The 22,011-nt window shown below is 29.7% G+C and overlaps 1 protein-coding gene across 1 annotated transcript; it reads left to right on the forward strand.

Annotated features, from left to right (window-relative positions):
* The first annotated feature begins 10,865 nt into the window (after positions 1-10,865).
* On the forward strand, positions 10,866-15,334 carry LOC129286579 (MADS-box transcription factor 23-like). The gene is made up of 4 exons (XM_054922525.1): positions 10,866-11,047; positions 14,060-14,138; positions 14,923-14,984; positions 15,229-15,334. The coding sequence occupies exons 1-4, from the start codon at positions 10,866-10,868 to the stop codon at positions 15,332-15,334; spliced, it is 429 nt and encodes a 142-aa protein (XP_054778500.1).
* The last annotated feature ends 6,677 nt before the right edge of the window (positions 15,335-22,011 follow it).

The raw sequence follows: 22,011 nt of genomic DNA on the forward strand, positions 1-22,011 counted from the left end.
TCAACAACATAGTCACTTGTATTACACATGACTTTAAAAGGTAGTGACCAATCAAGAGCAGCAATGATAGGTGTAGAGATTAATCTACACTTTAACTCTTCAAAGGCCTTTATACACTCTTCATTGAAATTGAAAGGAGTGTCTTTCTCAAGAAGTTGTGATAGAGGGTTTAAAATTTTAGAGAAGCCCTTGATAAATTGATGATAAAAACCAACATGCCTTAGGAAACTCCTCATAGTCTTCACATTAGTGGGTGGTGGCAACTGTTCAATAATTGAAATCTTTGCTCTATCCACTTTAAGACCTTTCTTTGAGACTTTGTAATGTAGAACTATACCTTCAGTCACTGTAAAATGACTTTTTTCCTAATTAAGTAGCAGATTAGTTTCCTTACATTGTTTCAAGACTCTAGCCAAGTTTGACAAGCATTGTTCAAATGATTCTCCAAAAATAGAAAAATCATCCATAAATACTTCTATAATCTCTTTAATCATATCAAAGAAGATGCTCTTAATGCATTTTTGAAAAGTGGCATGTGCATTGCAAAGATCGAACGGCATCCTTCTAAAGGCAAATTTGCAATAAGGACAAGTAAAGGTAGTTTTCTCTTGGTCCTTTGGAGCTATAACAATCTAATTGTAGCTTGAATGACCATCTAAGAAGCAAAAGAACTCCTTATCAGCTAGCATGTCTGACATTTGATCAATGTATGGAAGAAAAAAATGATCTTTCCTTGTGGAATCATCCAACTTCCCTTAATCCATGTAAATAAGCCACCTAATAATTGTTCGAGTTAAAATTAACTCATTTTGCTCATTGGTAATTACTGTCATTCCTCCTTTCTTAGGAGCACATTACATCGAGCTAACACATGCACTATTAGAAATAGGATAGATTATCCTAACATCAAGCCACTTAATAATTTCTTTTTTTACCACTTCTTTCATCATAGGATTCAATCTTCTCTAATTTGGAATAGATTTCTTATAGTCATCTTTTAAGAAAATTTTATGCATCATAATAGAAGGACTTATACCTTTAATGTCTATAATTGTCCATCCCAAAGCTTGCTTGTGATCTTAAAGAACTTTGAGTAACCTTTCCTTTTGATCATCAAACAAAGCAGAAGAAAGGATAATAGATAATGTCTCAAATTGACCCAAATAAGCATAAGTAAGGTGCGGTTGCAAAGGTTTAAGCTCCAAAGTTGGTGCTTGTTCAATTAAAGGCCTTAAAGAAAGAGCTAGCCTAGATTCTAACTTTAAATATTCAAATACTCTTCTTGAATTGAGAAACTTGCTTGAAGTAATTTCTTGCATTCAACAATATCATCATTTTCCACTATATCATTTCCCAATAATACAACATATAATGAGTCTTTCATAATAAAGGACTTTAAAGTCTCTTGAACTACCTCATCTAGAATCTCTACTCTAAAATAAATTTTAGATTCCCTAGAATACTTCATTTCTTTATGCATGTGGAAGCTAACTTCTTCATTATTTACTCTATGTTTAATCTCTCCTCTCTCAACATCAATGAGAGCATGTGCTGTAGCTAAAAGTGGTCTACCCATAATGTAAGATTTTTATCTTCATCACAATCCAAGATAATAAAATCAATAGGAAAGATAAATTTATCAACCTTAACTAACACATCCTAAATTTTGCTTTTATAAAATGCCAAACTTCTATTAACTAGTTAAAGATTGAAGTGGGACTAACTTCACTAAGTTGCATTTTTCTAAACCCAAAAAGTGGCATCAAGTTGATACTTGAGCATAAATCACATAATGCCCTACCTTGAAATTTATCTCCAATCATACAAGAATTGAGAAACTACCTGGATCATGGCATTTTACAGGTAATTTGTTCAAGAGAATAGCATTGCACTCTTCAGTGAGCACAACTATTTCACATTTACCCAATCTCCTATTTTTACACAACATTTCTTTTAAGAATTTAGCATATTGAGGCATTTGTTCTAAAGCATCATTGAGAGGTATGTTAATGTGTAATTGCTTGAAGATCCCTAAGAATTTATTATATTGATCCTCTAATGCCTTCTTTTGAAATCTTTGAGGGAATGGTAGTGGCGGCATCCAAGTAAGATGATCACTAGTCGGTCACTTTTTCTTAATTTCTTTCCACTCCTTAAGGTAATTGCCTTGCACTCCCCACTTCCTTCTCTATAAGGATTAGTCTCCATATTGCTTGGCAATCCCCCTTTATGAAGCATAATCATTGTAATTGCAATTTGCCCTATTTGAACCTCAAGATTTTTCAGAGATGAATTAACTCTTGCATTAATGGTAGCTTATTCTCAATTGCTCTTAATTTGAGAACTTATCAACTTAGCCATTATATCTTCTAAGTCAACTTTCGACTTTTGAATAGGAATAGATCGCTTTTCAACTTGAGCGAAACATGAAGGAATGATTGGATTTACACCAGAAGATGAAGCTTGATTAAGGGTTGTATTATTTCTCCAAGAACAGATAGGATTCTTACCATGATAACCTAGGATTGTAAGTGTTTGAAAATGAATTAACTTGATTATTACCATGATAATTCCTAGCATAAATTACCATCTTGACTTATTGAGAAAGATGGAAATTTTTAGTAGCATGTGCATCTCTACAATAATCACACTGAGCATATACATAAGCTCTTATAAGCCCACTATTGTTTCAATTAACACGCTCTTCTAGACAGTCAAATCTTTTACTCGGAGTCTAAAGCATAACTACCACTTGTAAAGATGAAGATTCATTAGTAACTCTTTCTATTGGTCTCCTAGGTCTTCTCTCATTGTTGTTCTGGATGTAATTAGTAGCAAGATCATCCAAACAATTCCAAACATGATTTATCAGTTGCTTTGTAATCCCACAATTAGTAACTAAATTCGTTTTAAACTTAGATTTAGGTGTCAATCGGCTATTAAAAACTTGAATCAAAACCCATTTCTTTTGATTATGCCTATGACTCTGCTTAACCAGTTGCTTAAATCTTTCTCAAGCTTTATACAAGTGTTCACCAAATTGTTGATTAAAATTGAGAATATTGGCTTTAGCATCAACCATCTTATTATATGAAAAGAATCTAGAACTAAACTTGCTTTTCATTTCTTCCCATGATGAGACACTATCTTCATCCAAATTATTGAGTCAATCCTTAGCTTTCCCTAGTAGAGAATAAGGGAAGAGTCAGAGATGAATGACATCTTGAGGAACTCCATATTACTTGAATGAATCACAAATGTCAATGAATTTAACCAAGTGTCTATTGGCATCCTCATCCTAATTTTTCACAAATTGCCCATTTATCTCAATCATCTTAAGCATGGTTTACTTAATATTAAAGTTGTTAGCTTGGAAGTTAGGCACTTTAATCCCAAATTGGTATCACCTAACTTGCCTACCCAAGAAATCAATGACACATAGCCTATCATTTTCATCTTCAACCATCTCTTTGTTTGTAACCTTTTCACTAGGTAGAGGTTGAGTTTGAGGTGAAATAACTTCTAAGATTTCTTTAAGACTCCTTCTTCTCACAAATGTCTTTTTCGACTTAGCCTTGCGTGGTACACAAAATAAACCTACAAGAACAAAGAAGAAGATTAAGGATCTAACTAGACAAAAAGGAAAAAAATGACAAAAAGAAAAAATGACTTAAGGTCTTCTATTTCTAATCACCTATTGTCTAGATTCCTTGATAATGGCACCAAAAACTTGATGCACACAAATATGTAATGAATTTTGCAAGTGTACAGGTTATAAAAATAGTACATGATAAATCGAGGTCATTCCCACAAAAAATCAAGTTAATTGATAATTAGGCAATAAATTTTTCATTTTCATTTAAGTTGAGCAAGGCAAGATTTGAATTTGAAAATGTAAAATAAAGATTGGAATTAGAAAAATACACTAAAATTAAAATTTTAACAACCACAAATCATCAAGGCAACCTAGGGTGGCTAATCCCTTCTTCAATTCATAGAGCATGTAATTATCTAAATAAATTCACTTAATATTAATTTGTTAATCTAGAGTATTAAAAGAATAATTATCTTTCAATTTACACCCCTCTCTTGAATTAATATGCTATTCCTAACACAATCTTACTCTAATGTGATTATATAGGTCCAATAGGTATATTGATATCCTATTGGCAAATTAGAATAAATTCTAATCCCACATTACTTAATTTTATGGTCAAATTCAAATTTTTGTCTTCCAAGGCAAAACCTAAACCTCTAAATTCACACTCAATGATGGTGGCCAAGCATTAAGTAGACAAATAAGCATAAGATTAAATAAACAAAACTAATATGAAGCTCAAATAAATGGTTCAAACATGCTTTAATCCAAAAATCAGTTCATAGCTACCTTAAATTAAGAGAAAATTAGCTACACATGACTTTCATGACAACAAAATTAGTAATATATACAGTAAAGTAAAAAGAAAAAGGATAAAAAAAGCTTAATTAGAGCAAAGTTACAGCTCTAACTCGATTATTTCCTAATAATTGCTGCACTTTACAAGTCACGTTAATTTGTTGACCAATAGTATTTTGACCCTTAACTACTAAAGTGTTGTAAATATTAGGCATCTTTCCTGGTGGAAAAGCTACCAACCTCCCAAGGCAAAATAGGCACAACGAAAGAGCAATAGACTGAACCAACCTACAAAAACGAAATGGTCCCTTTGTAACCAGTCATCCATAATATCAAATAAATTATTTTCATCTTTGGTAAATTTACCAAGAGCTATAGTCAGAGTAATCCTCCTATTCAACTACTCCAACCATTTCCACATCCCCTTAACCAAATCCACCCATATTGGGATTACTCGTTAATGGTTGATCAAGTTTGATAGATTCACCTTCTGAAACAAGAAGTTTTGGTCCTAGAGGTATAATATCAACCACTTTAGGACCATCTAATGCATCTACTATAGTCATTTCATATCCCCCCTTTTCTTTTCGTATGATTTTGTTTACTATACCTGCTACTATAAAACTTTAACTAGTGTACCTCGTAGCTCGCACTGTTTGTTGACCATAATTCATGAACCCAGTTATTATAAGGAATATATTGTGAATATCTATGAATATTTTGTTTTGTTTCTTTCTCTTGTTTAAGACAAGTTATGAATATAGAATCTTGAACAAAACCTTTGATTTTTTACCAAATCTAAGTTTTTCCAACCTTCTTTTGGCTCGTTTTGCTCTCCTTGGACATTCTCCAACTACTAGAAGTGAAGAATGATTGAAAATGAGGTGCCTAAACCCTAAAAGTTCATTGAGGATTAAAACTGTACATTTATTTAAAATCACGCTTTTCTGTAATGAAATGTGTTTTCACTATAATGAACATGACTTGTTCAGATTTACTTCAATTGACTTGGACTCTAAAATTTTCATCTATAGGCCCATAAATTGGGCCTCCTTACATGCATAAAACTCAGAATAAATAACAGAATTATTCTGCTAACTTTCAATCATATTTTCATGCCCATTTTTGCACACAATCATCTACTTAATCATATTTTTGCTTAAAAATTTAAATAAATGAGTTTCAATTACATTAAAAATACTAATAAATTCAAAAAAATATTGAAAAATATCAATGAGTTAACTCGAGTGATTCGAGGTTAACCTAAAATAACTTGTCTAACTTAGGATTACTTATTTTTAAGTTCCTGACATCTCAAAGCATTTAGGGAAAAAATCCCTAAATCATGGTTTGCAGTTTTACTTAGAGCTCAGACCTTAGAAGATCTTCTTCAGCTCCACTTCTTGCTTTCAGAGTCGCCTTCTCTTCCCAACTCTTGATCTCGTCGTTCTTAGCTCTCTTCTGTCTCCTCCCTTCACCGTTGAGTCTTTCACCGTCGAGTCTCTTGTCTCCCGACCTTGTGAACGCTGTGCATACTACTGCTGTGATTTACTCAATGCCTGCTGGTTAGGTTTGTGGTCTCCCTCCCCCTTACTCTCCTATATTCTTGTTGCTGTTGCTTTGGTGGGGGTTTGAGAATTTTGCCTTTACTTCCTCTGCGTGTTAGCTTTTGGCTTTGCTTCCTTCCCTCTTTTAGATAGACTTGACTAAAGTGCAGTGAAGGGTTTAATCTCAATTTTGAGAATCACAATAGGACTCCCAAATTAATATTTAATTAATTGATGATGCTTTGATGGAGTGAAAGCAGTGGGACTCCCATTTTGACTATAAAAAAATAAATATAATTATTTAACTAATTTTATTATTATTTATTATTTAGATCACAACAATATAATTTATTTGGATATTTAGGTTAAAAAAATTATTATTTATTAATTTTTTATTTAAATTATATTATTTTAATTATGACTGGTTTGATTGTGGTTCGACTTCTTGTTAAACCCCACTCTTGATCTTTAACTTCAGTTGATTCAATGACCAATCTGATTTTTAATACCTTAAGTTTTTTATCTGAACATTCTTTATGCATTTCACCTAACTTTTAAGATCTGAATTCAAGTTTGAACCATTTAAATCTCAATTAAGATGTTATCCAAACATAACTTTATCATTTTATGATAATATGAGATAATTGGAAAGGGGTGAATTTCAAAATCATCTCTATTCTATAAACTCATATAGTTATTTCATATTTGTCATAAAAATGTTAAATTAAATACTAAACAAAAAAAAAGACAAAAAGAATGGCTCTAGAAAATTTTTCTCCAAGAAAAGGAAGCACAAGTTGCCCCTGCATTTCTTTTTCATAGAGTTAATAATTTGAGTCAAGTTGGATGAGCCAGTTCGAACTAGTTCAAAAAATTTAAGGTCAGATCCAAGAAAATAATTTTAAATATTCAGGTCTATTTAAAATATAATAAATTTTAATTAATTCTTTAAGTTTGATGTTATTCTATACTAAAATATCATATATTTGAGTGCATCATTATAGTCATTTTTTAAAAAATTAAAAATATTTAAATTTTCATATGTTTTTATTATTTTTAATCAATAAAATATCTCAAAGTAATATTTGAAATATATTTTAATATTGATTTTTACATTTTAAGACTCATTTTTTTTTAAAAATTTTTTGAGTTCTATACATCATTTGAGTACCCAAAAAAATATATTATATATTTTTTATAAAATACGATAATTAATTTTAAACTAAAAATTTAAATTAAAAATAATTTTAAAAATAAAATTCAGGCACATATGAATTCTTGACTCTACTACTAGATAAACATAATAAATAGAATAATATCCTTAGATAGTTATTTGGTTATCATCTATGCCATGCTAGAATAAAAATTAAGAATAAATTAGAGTAAATATTCCTTATATGTAAGGGTTAAACAATATAAAAGTTAAAAATAATTTTAAAAAATAGTATTTTACTCATAATAAAATAATTTTATATAATATAATTATTACTATTTTTATCACATTATTAAAAATAAAAAGTATAGTTTATCCAAAAGTTATTAAAAATTTTGAACTAATCAAAGTAATGATTTTAAGTTGATATTTTAATCGTGATTGAATTGAGGTCAACTTAATTAGAATTAAAATAATATAATTTAATTAATATATATAAATATTTATATATGACCATGAAGAGAAATCTTTAAACAACTAAGACATTAATTTATAATTAAAGAAAATAGTCATGAATAAATCATACATAATACAATAAAATAGTAATAGAATTACTTAAATATATAAAGTTGATAAGTTATTATTTTTATTTTATTATTTTAAAGTTAAAATAATATTTTATGATTAATAGAATTTTTTTAAAATTAAAATTGATTCAAAAATAAAGAAAAATATTTTTAAAAAATTTTGGGTATTTGGACTAGCTCAAATAAGCTTGAATGTGTGAGGGTTGGGCTTGGCTGAATAAATTTTTTATATGAGAATGAACATTTTATATAGGATAAGATATTTTAAATTCAATCTGAATAAATTCGATTCTCTTAAATTATCAGCTCTACTTTTTTTAGGCCATCCAATCCTTAAACATTCAACTGCTAATTAGGACCGTTTCCACTTTTTTGAGCACACCATTTTTTTTGATCTAGAAGGTTCTTCGTTTTGACCACACCATTCTCTATTTTATTTATTATTATTTTTTGATAAATATAAAATACTTTGCAAAACAATCAATAGTATTATTTTTTCAAAACAAATTTAATTATGTTATAAGAAGAGAATAAAGATGGTAAAAGAAATAAATTGAAGATAATTAATATATATTTATTTTAATTGGAAGGTAATATTAGAAAGTAATAATGATTTATTTTCACAATTTTAATTCTACAAACTAGTTTTAACTATTTTTTTAATTTTAACGAAGTAGATAAAAATATTTTATATTAAAAATGGTATATCACTTGAACAATAAGACATTTTTTTAGCCAAACAACAATAAGACATATTTGATCCCAAAGAAAAAGGACATATTCACTGTTTAATTAACAAAGTGTATCTATAATAACCTTTATTCTAAAATTTATAATTACAATATATTGAAGATATTAATTATTATTAAATGCCTTAAAAATATCTATTTATATATATGATATAGAAACTACAATTCTACAACAAACAACATTATATATAAATTATTATGTTAATAACATGACTTATTTAACAAAATATATGTGTTTATTGTATTAAATTTAAAATAATTTATAATATAAGAATTATGATTTATATTGTATTTTTTGGCCAGATATGCTGTGTACTGTATTAAAATGCAAGAATTATATCAAACATGAAATATACGTCTCAGAAATGAAGGTTATCAAATACTTAGGGTGTGAACGCTAGTGTGAACGCATAATAAATTACATGGACCTCGGGCCGAAAACCGACAAAATAAAAAATAAAAAAGAAACAACGTGTTGCAGTAGAGATCAAAGTCTAATTGGATGCTAATTAAATAAGGGTAATAACTACGTAGAAAGTGTCATTTTCCATTGTTGGAATTATAAGAATACAAGATCATGTTAATAAATTATTAGGGCAACACATTTTCACCATGGCCAAGGTATTCCATCGTTTTCCATCCCCTCACCTATAACGTCCCTTTTGCCACAACATAGATCACTCCAGTTTTCTTCTTATGAACAAACTTCTCAAATCCATCATTGTATAATGTAATGAATATCTCTATCTATTTGATTATCAAGTTTTCAAATTTCTACACTTTCGTATGTTTAGACAGTTATGCAACTCAATTTTTCATAGAATATCTGAACTTTTATTTGTTTTAAATGATAGATTTGGAAGACTTTATGCTTCCCTTATGAATAGTTCAGTAATTTCATCGTTCAATTATTGTTAAAGTTTTTCTTTTCCCCATCTTCTTGATGTTAAGAATCTTGATATGTAACACTTGAAATTGGCATAGACATGATTATTCGTAAATATAATAATTATCAAATTACAAATCACGATAGAATTTTTATTGATATATATTCTATTATATTAGGAAGGATTAAACATTTAAATCTATGATCTATTCATACCTCATTCGAACCCTTATCATTTGATTTAGCTTCATCTTCACAAAACTACATGATATTAATGTTATCAGTTCCACATCACGGAGCCTTACATGAAAAATGAGATTCATAAATACGTCCAAGGGTCTCCAATGGCGAATCATCAAAGAGTCATTTTCCCATTCTCTGTTTCTTACCAAATCCATCACCGACCACTTTTTGTTTGGTTTCAACCTCACTGTATGATGCACACAATGTTTCACTGCAAGTGTATGAGTCAAGGTGTAATATAATAGTGTGTCAAGATTGATCTTGCAAGGAATCAAGCACAATAGCAATCAAGCAATAAAGTTTCTGCTTTCATTTACATTAAGCAAAACCAATTAGAATCGATTGATTAAGTAAAGTTAAAAAGTGAAATGAATAAAATGCAATGAGATTCCTAATCCAACAACTACAAATGTTCAAAACAACCTAGAGTCACTAATCCCTTACTAGCTCCATAGATCTTGCTTTTATTCAATTAATTAATTTTAATTCTAATTTTGTTAATCTAGAGTATTGGTGGCTATAATGACCTTTCAAACCTCAAATAACCCTCTCTCAAATTAATTATGTTATTTTTAATAAAATTATCTAAAAGGCAACTTCAATTCCAACTCACTCTAATTTGATTATATGGGCACTTATATTTCTATCCTAATTTCAAATTAGATAATAATCTAATCCCATATTATTTAATCTAAGGGTGCAAATGACATTCTCCTTTGTCAAGAAAAAACCCCAACATCCAAATTCATATTTGATGGTGGTCAAACATCAAATAGACAAATAAATGTAAGATTCAGCAAATAAAATCAACATTACGCACTATAATACCTTAGCAGCAAGGTAATTAAGTCTGATTCAAAACAACTTGAAAATAAAACCACTAGTGGTGTTAGACTGCCCTAAAACAGTTTTCAATATTTTTTAGTGTTGGATACCAAACCCCTTGAAGCTTCCAAATAAAGGATTCAAAGTTCATCTCAATCATACAAAGCATCTCTCTCTCTCATTAGTACCTTCCCAAAAAGAAGCTGTCTTCTTCTTCTTCATCTTCAACATCTTAATTAAATTATTCTTCCGTACGTTGTTCATACGCTTACAATTTTTCTGTGAGTTGTAGCATTCTTGAGCACACACACACCCGCATATATGCAGATCTTGTTTTATTTTTTTTCTAGGTTTTTATCCATGGTTTTGGAACATATCATTATGATTGCTTTCTAGAACACCTTTGAAGATAATTGCAGCTTTACTGATTTGTTACGTTGTTGATGTGGAATGCCAAGTAGTGAAGAAGCCCTTGAGAAATGGGGAAAAGGAAGATTGCGATTGAGAGGATTGACAATTTATCGAACAGGCAAGTGACTTTTTCAAAGAGAAGAAGTGGATTGATCAAGAAAGCAAAGGAGCTTTCGATCCTCTGTGACTCTCAAGTTGGTTTGATCGTCTACTCCAGCACCGGCAAGCTCTATGAATACGGAAGCTGCAGGTTCCTTTTGTTCCTAGCTTAAATAAATTTATTTTTTATTATTATTAAAAATAATAACATAATATATATATGTTATCACTTTGATGAATTGAATAATTTTCTAAAAGTATGGTATGTTACTAGTGTATATTAGTAGTTATACATGTTTTTCTGGTTATTAGTCCTTTGAATAAAAGGATTATGGAAATTATATTTAAGTTGTTGAGCTTTCAATTGAAATTTTCTGCTAACATATAGAAATAGAAAAAAGAAAAAAGAAAAAGATGTGTGTGTGTGTGTGGTAGAGAGAGAACATTATCCACGCACATAAATTCATGTGTATGAATTGTAATGTTATCAATATAGACTTGAAAGTATATCAGAAACTCCTCTCCCCTCCCGACAATATATATGTATATAGTATTCTTAATAGGCACAGTCTAGTGAAACTTACCTTGTAAAGTTTAAGCTATCCCTTACCATACAGGCAAACTCACTAAACAAAAGAGGAATCTGAAATGTTGAAGTGGCGTCAACATGTTTTATTGTAACTTTTTAAAGAATTTTACTGAGTGTGTTACACTGTCATAGAAATGGAGTGTGCTTGAAATTTACTCTCTCTCTCTCTCTCTCTCCAAACAGAAAAGAAAACCAACTAGCTTGGACTCTAAATATAACTTTTGAGAGCCAGTGCACGAGATAATATGTAAAATTATCGCTAAAATGACTTTCGATGCAATATGGCAAGTTGTGGTTGGTTTTAACTATTAATGCCTTTCAACTTTAAAGATTGGTAGTCTCTTGAGAAGTATTCACAGACCTACATCCTGTAACATTATTGATAGGCATGAAAATTTGTCAATGGAATTTTTGGTCTATTATTCTAACATCATGCTACAAAGTACCCCCTTTTTTTCCCCTGATCCCTGTCTTAATTATATACTTTACATAGTTAAAGAGTGTAATTCAAATAAGTTTTTATTCTTTTCTTTTTTTTCTTTTTTAAATACACACTCTCCAAACTTGCCTATGACTAAACTCAATTCTATTATCATTTTTAGGAGAGAAGAACTAAATCCTCATCTACAATATATATAGGCAAAAATATACTTTTAGATTATATAAGATTTTAATCTGATCCTTTAATTTTGTAAAGGATCTTTTTAGTCCTTTAATTTTAAATGATTATTTTTTGTGTCAAACATTGTTATTTTTTTAAAAAATTAAACTTAATATGTCAATATTTGAGAATGTTTTGTCAATATTTAAAAGTTCAATATAAAAACTTGGGATAAAACTAATAGTGTTTGGGGTTAAATAACTAAAAAGATATTTTATAAAATTAAGGAACTAAAATAAAATATTTTATAAAGTTAAAGGACTAAATATACACTTTAGCATATATATATATATATATCATATAATTCAATAAAAAATATCTTATGTGGATGTATGGGCATAATGACATTTATCCTAGTAAGGGCTTATTTGTCTACGGTTATTTTATTGAAAAAACAACCTTTTGTCCGTTTGATGATTTTAAGAAGTTAAAAAAAAACATATATCTTTTATTATTTTGAGAAGTACTTTCAAGTAAATAGTGTCTTTTTATTATTAAAAATGAACACAAAATAGCTTTTACTTTTCATAAAATATAAAAAAAATAAATTTTTCAAAAATAGTATAAAATGACTAATTTTTTAAGCTCCAACAAAGACTCATAAATTTTTTTTCCCACAAAAATCTTGTCATGAGCCTTGCTTCCATTTTGCCCAATTTGTTTCCCAGATTAATATGAAGCTGGCTATACCAAAAATTGCCAAGTGTGGCTTCCCTTCCTTTTTTCCAATTTAAAGAAAGGTTTCAGATCAATATGAAGTGTTGCAATAAACTCATCATATTCCATATGGATCTGAATGTATAGGAAGGAAAAAGTGTAAAATTTCTCGGATAGTCAAAACTCAAGAAATCAATCATATGATACCAAAGAAAAAGAAAGGGTTAAAGTTCCATCGAGAAGTGTTGGACACCCTGTATAATAAGTAGAGCATTTTTCTCCTTAAACCATTTTCCAAAGAAACAAAAATCCTTCTCTATTAGTGATCTATTAAAGGAGGATTTTTACTCTTTTAAATAATGGTTTAGGGAGAAAAAATGCTCCATTTATTAGTATAAAGTGTCAAGCATTCCTCAAAAGAAAGTACATGAGAAAAACACACTTTAACCCTAATAATAATGAAAATAATATTTTCAAATAAGTTATAAAAATGACCTTATAAAAATTAATAATGGGTAAGTCCTTTAAATATTGTATGTCATTCTTTGTAACTTTTTTGGTCAACTAATGATTTTTTTTCAAAATATTGCACCACTCAAAGTTAATATTTTGATATTTTACAACTTTATATTAAAAAGGAGAAAACAAACCTCCAATTTTAAAATTGAAACTATATTGCATTATGTGAAATTATCAATTAAAAACAAGTGACACTTCAATTCTAAATATCCATTATTTTGATCATTAGTTGACAAACAAAATTACAAAGAATGACCTTGAAAATTTAAGAGACTTAATCAATATTAATTTTCTTAAAAGATCATTTTCTTAATAAATATTAAATATTTTAAAAATATTTATTAAATTGTATTTTAACAAAACTTGAGAATGTCTAGTGCTCTTAGAAAAAGAGTTAAGGGATAAATTAGCATCAAAAGACATGGCATGTCAATAGCAAACGACAGAGTTAATGGATTAGTAATGAAGGAGAGTTTTGCTCTCTAAAAAATTGTTCAGTGGAAAACATGTCCCACTTATTAGTATAGGGTTTCCAGCATTTCTCAAAGGAAAGTACAGAGGGAGGGGAAAATGCACTTTTACCCAAAAAGAAATAATAACACGCTTAAAATGTTATATAAAACCTATTCAATATACAAGTCTAGGTTGGAATTGCATTGAGTAGTGAAGATCATCTGATATTACTTAATTGCATTGAGAAAAGCTTCATTTCCTTATTGATTCTCAGTTTATGACAGCATGAAGTCAATTATTGACCGATACAATAAACAAAAAGAGGAACATCATCCGCTTATGAATCAAGCTTCAGAAGCCAAGGTAAAAGACCAAATACCATTTCTCAGGATTTTTTTTTAATGGTTTCTTCCTATTGATTACTAGACATTCATAAATCATACATAATTCCATGCAAGACTATGCTGCATAAAGAGAGAACCACAGGAGGGGAGGATTAAGAGGCAAGAAAATTACAAAAAATGGAAAAATAATTAATTTTATTATATAGACAACAAAAATGAAATACTTGATCGCTTAGAAACTAGAGGAGAAGCTAGCACCAAGTACAGCCCAGTCTCTCGATATATATACCATTCACCAATAAATCTCGATATGGATATTGTCCCCGAGTATTCTTCTTGTTTTCCTCTATATGCATCTCTTTATAGGGCTAAAAACTATTACCTCACTACTCCTTACTAGTATTAGAGAAAAAAAAAGAATCCATATCTAATAATGAGAAAATAGATTAGGAATATTTGAAATGTGTCTAAACAATGATTTAAATTATTTTGATGAAATAGATTATCCTCAAGTATATTTAATACAAAAGAATTTGACAACTTGCAACTCCATTGGCCTGTCGCCCTATTTACATATGGCCAAACTGGCTTAAATAATTTTCTATCATTTTCTCAAATTTCACGCCAACTTGTCCTCAACTGTATATATTTCCATATATTAACTAATTGATCAATTAATGTGAAAGAATTACAAGTAACTGGTGAATGAAGAGATTTGGACTTGGAAGCATCTTCCTACTACCTTATAATTGGATTCTTCTTTTCTCAATATAATATTTACTATTTGTGCTTGTACTTGTTAGTTTTGGCAGAGAGAAGCAACGGTCTTGAGGCAAGAACTGCAACAATTGCAGGAATTGCACAGGTACAATAATAAAATCAGATACATTGGAGCGAGCATTATTTACTCTGTGATCGGAAAATGTTGATCTCAACATTGAAAATGCAAATGAGCGAGCCCTGCAACACATTACTTCTAAACTCACTCAAATATCATAAACTATCTCTTAAAAAGTGCAATTGTTTCCCTCCTTTTTATATTCTGAATATAACAAACTGGAATATGTAGAAAATCTTAAGTAATTTGTTTCCTTTTGGAAAATGTATAGGCAATTGATGGGTGAACAACTTTCTGGTTTGGGCATTAACGATTTGAAAAATTTGGGAAATCAACTGGAGATGAGTTTGAAGAATGTCCACATCAAAAGGGTATGAAAGATAATTTCAAGTCATATCTACATTTAAATTAACATGTCACCACTTTTGCAGTCCAAGCATATACGATATCAATAACTTGATCATTGATTTGTCTGCAGGATCAAATTTTAACTGACGAGATTAAAGAGCTACAACAAAATGTATTCAAGAATTCTGATTCTGATTGATCTCGCCATGTATGATAGACTTCCAAAAATTTCTGTCAATTAAATTTATTGATGTCATTGTTGCAGGAAAATCAAATTCGTCAAGAAAATGCACAACTCCATAAAACGATAGAAGTCATCTGTAAAGAAAATGCAGAATTACAGACAAAGGTATTTATCTTTTATCTGTACAGAAAATGCAGAATTACAGACAAAGGTTTTTATCTTTTAATTCATATTATTTACTCCAACAAGTACGCCCTGATCAATTACACAAGAGCAAAGGGGGGAAGAGGAAGACACCACCAAGCTAGTGAGCCAGTGTTATTTATTTACTTATTTATGTGTTGTATTCCAGAGTCTATTTTATTTATTTAAAAGCTAAATGTCTCAAGTTTTCTTTCAAAGTTTTCATAGAGTTTTCTCTTTCTTTCTTTAGATTCTTGAAGAAAGGGTTTTGAATGAGGAAAACGGGAATTCTCATCCTAAAAACACTATCAGCAACAAATATGTATCACATGAAGCTATCCAACTTCAGCTGAGCCTGCCACAGCCTCAATCTAGTGAATCACCAACTAAAGCAACGGAATTGGGGTATACCACTTCAAACTGATAAAATAAAGATATACGCAGATCAAACAAACACATTTGTACGTGCAAATGTTGGTCATTTTCTCAAAAATTACAACTAAGCACTTGATTGTTAATGACAGGTTACAGCTCCTTTAGCAATAGCTCTTTGATCAGGATTCTCAACACCATGCTGCCGCCAACTTTCCAGTAAGATGTTTCATCAGGAATCATTTCTCTTCTCATTAAACACATTTTACTTCAACAAGATAGTTGGAATCAGAATAGCATCAATGCATAATTCACTGGATCGTTTATATTGTGGGATTAGAGGATTTATATAATTCATATGTTTTTTTAAGAGTTAACTGAGTTAGTTAATGATGGAATTTGATTTGGATAACGAGGTTCTAATTGTAGAGGTGTGGAAATAGGTGGTTTTTGGTCTTTGAGAGTTAGAGAAATTGACTATACAGACTTTAATTAATAGTTGATTCCTAATTATTCTAAATTATAGATTGAGTTTCAATTTTGATTGTTAGCAAGAGAAATCTTAGGATAGGTATTACGCTTTAGATTGAATTTGTATGGTTTCAATTTCAATTATGCATGATTTTCACTTAATTCCGCGTTATTTTGGTACATGCTCATTGTAATTTGATATGTGTAAATGATTACTACAACAACAACAAGCCTTTGTGTAAATGATTACTATTCTTGAGAAATGAATTGTTGTTCTATGAATGGTAAATCTTATTTTCTAAGTAGGACATTCAACTTAGATTACCTTGTTATGGAAAATATGACTTGAGAAATTGTTATTTATGATTTGATATTGTTTCTTGCATATATTGTTTGTTCTGGAATTAGGCTGAGGTTAGATGTGATGAAATGATGATTGGTGGATAAGTTGAATCCTTTATGCAATGTAATATGCCACCATTTTGGATATCATTAATTGGCTCATTCTTAAGGCCCTTGCTATCATTATTTCCTTTGGCCAGGATGAGGATAAGTACTTGGGACATTGTAACGCCTATCTAATTGTATGTGAAAGAGAGGGAATCCACGGTTCATTTGTGAGCTTTGCAGCCGAGTAGTCTAGGATCAAATGGACGAATTCTATTGTATAACTAGTAGCCTGTGGGTTCAATCAGAAGTAATAAGAAGAGTATGAGAAGAATTGAGATTGTTCATGCATGAGTCGTTTTATGGAAAGGTTTTTGAGTTTTATAAAGTAGGTTTATTAAAGGTTTTCGACTTCTCAACCCACTTAACTATCTCATAACGAATTGAATATACTAGCTTATAAACTATTGTGGGTACTGAGATTAGAACTAGCTAGTCACCTCTGTTGTTTTGATGTTTTTCAGGAGAGGGTTCGATAGAAGCAAGGGGGAAGATATCTTAAGCTTGAGGCTATTGTCTTTAATAAAGCCTCATCTCTTATGCTTGTGCTGAACATATATATCGGTAGATAATTTAGGACATTCTGAGCATATACTTTAACGCATCAAATATTATGTTATTTGACGAAAATAGCATAACATTAATCCAAATTTTTTATGCTTTTTGATAAGGATAACATGCATGGTTGATGTTTTTGGAAAAGGAAAATGGGCCCAGTGTTTGAAAGAGGTTGAATTACTAAATTTAGATGAATGTTATTATTACTTTTTTCCTGAGCCTTGATTCTGCCTTTGCCCACTAGTATTATTATCTGGGAATTGGAACTTCTGTTGATACCTTTATATTTAAAGTTCGGTTTGGTTGAAATTGTCCATTTTAAGGGCTGTAATGTTGGTGATTGTGCTGTAGGCTCGTAGGATAAAAGTGTTGGGTTTCAATTATGCCATGTTGCACTTAGGAGTGTTCATGGGAGTCTCATCCCAATTATTGGAATTATTAATTAGAGTCCGCTTGGTCCTAAAGGGTCGTCTCTTAAAGGGCTTGGCCTAAATAGGCTTGTCTTGATAAACCTGATTATATTTTTGGATTTCATTTTGCAAGGCATGGCCCTAACTGTTAGGGTTGAAGGCCTCAATCCTATTTTCTTTCAATATAAAAACTTAAAAAAAACATATTTATAATCATGAAAAAAGTTATACATGTGAGATTATGTTTAGGAAAATAAATTTAAGCCAATCCACACTATAACAAATATGTAAAACTTAAAAAACATCCAAGTTTAATGTCAAATAGTAACATAAAAATTAACACCAATATGTGAAAATTAGACTTTGCAAACAGCATCTATGAAATCTTAATGAATGAATTAGGAAGGAAGGAATGAGTCCATGATTTTTCTTTTAATTAGATACTAAGTCTTTTATTTTTTTCAGATTGAAATTTTAAAAAAATAATAAAATAACTTGAAAGGGCCGACTCTTTTATTTTCAAGCTCTTTTAAGCCTAAATTACCATCCTCTACATTAAAGTACTGGCCTGGCCCTATCCTAAATGACAGCTCTAGTCTCGAATCACTCATCTTTGATCCAAGTATGATTATACACAAGTACACTATTTAAAGTCCATGCTTGACATGAGACTCATGAAAATATTATTCACGTACAACCATAAATGATCAGATCCTCCATATGAGCAATACCTATGTTAATATTTTTCAATTATCATTTTAAAAAATTGAATGAAAACATCAACAATGCTAGTGATATCAATTATAAAGTTATTATTATAAAAACAAAAATATTAAAAATATTCATGACTTGTTCGATCGGTCTCAGACAATCATGTTTCTTTTCTAATATCAATCCTTAAAGTAAGGGTCAAGCGAAAAGCTACTATTTTTATTCAACCAAGAAAGAAAGGTCTCTTACAAAGAAATAAAGAAAGAATTGTTAAATTTAAGTTTTTGGAAAATTTCACTGCACCCCCATGACCAAACTTATTTAAAGTCAATCCTCAAAAAATTTTGAAACATCATTTCAATCCCTATGACCCCAGTTGGGATAAATTGAAATTAAGTTTTTTAAGAGAAATGATACAAATAATCCCAATTCCTTCCATCAGTCATATAAGGAACATGGACAACATTTGTATGGAAAATGAACAGTTGATGTAAGGGGAATTTGCAACTCCCTCATTAATAGGATAATATCACTAAGAATATAAACAAGTGAAGTTAGGTACATGAACAACTCATATATAAAAAATGAACAATTGATGTATGAAAAATGAATAATAACATAGAGGGAATTTGCAACTCTCATCAACAATATAACACTAATATGAATAAAAACAAGTACAGCTAGGCACATGAACAACTCTTGTAGAAAAAATGGCCAATTTTACAAAACGAACAATTGACATAGATGGAATTTGCAACTTTCATTAACATTATACCACTATGAATAAAAACAAGTGCAATGAGGTGCATGAACAACTCATATAAAAAAATGAACAATTAATATATGAAAAATGAACAACTGATGTAGAGAGAATTTGCAACTCTCATAAACAACATAGCATCATTATGAATAAAAACAAGTAAAGCTAGGCACATAAATACCTCATGTAAGAAAAATGGCCAATTGATGTATGAAAAATGAACAATTAACGTAGATAAAATTTGCAACTCTTATTAACAATATAACACCATTGTGAATAAAACCAAGTAAAGCTAGGCACATGAATAACTTGTATAGGGAAAATGAACAATTACTGTATGGAAAATAAATAGTTGATATAGGGGAAAATAAACAATTGCTGTGTTTTTCACGAAACTGAAGAAAGTTTTTTTTTTTCTAATTTTAAAGAGGGTTAATTTTGTCATTTCTTTTATCATTTTAATTTTAGTTCAGCCCTCTGCTGAGCAGTGAAGTTTCAGACAAAGGGGTTATTCTTAATTATGTTTAGTTAAGGGGATGTAGTGAAATTTACCCTCACGTTTTCATTTACGTTCGCCTATTTTTATTTCGTACAAAGAAAATGAGTTTAAGGAAAATTCCAAATACAATAACTTCAAATATTAGATGAAAAGAAAAAACCAAGATCACACTGCATTACCTAATTGACAGTGTATCCTCTATTTCTATTCCTAATACAATTAGGAAACCTTAATCTATAATCAACGACCACTTAGAAATTATTAAGCACACAATTACATAAACAACTGTGCCATTAATAAAAAAATCCTAGAAAAATATTTCTAGAGCAGACAACTGAAACGCACTGTTCTAAAATGCCATATATACAACCTAATACAAACCTCCATTAAAACAAATGTAAAGGAAGGAATTAGATAGGCAAATACTCCCTCCATCCAAAATTATAAGATATATTTAGAACTTATTTGATATTTTAAAATATAAGATACTTTTACAAAATTATCGATTCATTGATTGTACTTGTTCCAATGTAGCTCTACCCTCCTTATTATACTTTCTCTATCTCTATTTAATGTTTCAAAAATAAGGTTGTATTAAATTATAGGCATTTTTTGAAATGTATACTTATATTTTAAAAAGATAAGATTGCAAAATATATTTAATTAATTTTATTGATATACATAATTTTATCTAAAAGTGACTCATACGCCTGGATGAATGGAGTATATGACTAGGATAGAACGCACAAACCCCAGTTCCCAAAGCATTTTGCAACTACACGCTTTTTGCCTCTCAATGTCCAAAATAGTCGGGAACAACGAATGAAAATGTCACCAGCCCTATATATATAGACTCTAGAAGGCCCCTACAAAACAATAACTCTTCATTAATTAACTGACAAACTATCTTAAGTAAAAATGAGTATACATATATACAACCAAAACAAGTATATTTACAGTGTATTCCCCATTGAGTGCATATCTTTCAATATTTAACCCATTGAACAACGCAAGTAATTAACTCTTTAGATTACACACTAAAACATGAAGAGCAAAATATTTCAAATAACATGAGTATTTAAGAATTGACAATGTTGATTGATGAAAAAATCGATGTAAAAGACAATGTAAGATTTAAAATTTTAATTAAACTTCAATAGTTTTACTGGGAACACAAAATATACGTCTCAGAAATGTAGGTTATCAAAATACTAGTGTGAATGCTAGTGTGAACGCGTAATAAATTAGATGGACTTCAGGCCGAAAACCGACAAAATAAAAAAAAATGAAACAAGTTGCAGCAGAGATCAGGTCGACTTTTTTGCTAATTAAATATATAAGGGAAAACGAGTAGGGATGGTCGAGAAGTTACAAAGAATAGCTATATAGAAAGTGCCATTTTCCATTGTTGGAGTTATAAGAATACAAGATAATATGTTCTTAAATTATATTATTAGGGCAACACATTTTCACCATGGCCAATGTATTCCATCATTTTCCACAGCGTATATAGATCACTCCATTATTCTTCTTATGAACAAACTTCTCAATCCATTGTTATATAATGAGGTGCATGTAATGAATATACCTCTATTTTGATGAGTCTTTAAATTTCTACACTTGCGTATGTTTTGACAGATATGAAACTAATTAAATTTTCATAGAATAACTGAACTTTTATTGGTCTTAACTGATAGGTTTGAAGGTATTATGCTTCTGATATCAAGTTCATTAACTTCATTGTTCAATTACTATTGAATTATTTAATTTTTTCCATCTTGTTGATGTTAAGAATCTTATACATATAACACTACTTTGAAATTGTCGGGCCTTGAGTATATATAGATGTAATTAGTAGAACAATTGACATGATTATTAGTAAATATAATTATCAAATTATAAATTATATTAGAGTTTATATATATATATATATATATTATATTACGTTGGGAAGGTTTGAACCTTTAAATCTTATCACTTGATCTAGTTCAACTGTATGAAACTACAAGATGTTAATATGTAATCAATTCCACATTGAGGAGCCTCCCTTGAGATAAGCGAGATTCATAGGTCTTTTTTTTTTTTGGGATAACAAGTGAGATTCATAAGTC

Source organism: Prosopis cineraria, unplaced genomic scaffold (genome assembly GCF_029017545.1).
Source record: "Prosopis cineraria cultivar Desert tree isolate PC_DT_omini unplaced genomic scaffold, ASM2901754v1 PC11, whole genome shotgun sequence".
Taxonomy (NCBI): Eukaryota; Viridiplantae; Streptophyta; class Magnoliopsida; order Fabales; family Fabaceae; genus Prosopis; species Prosopis cineraria.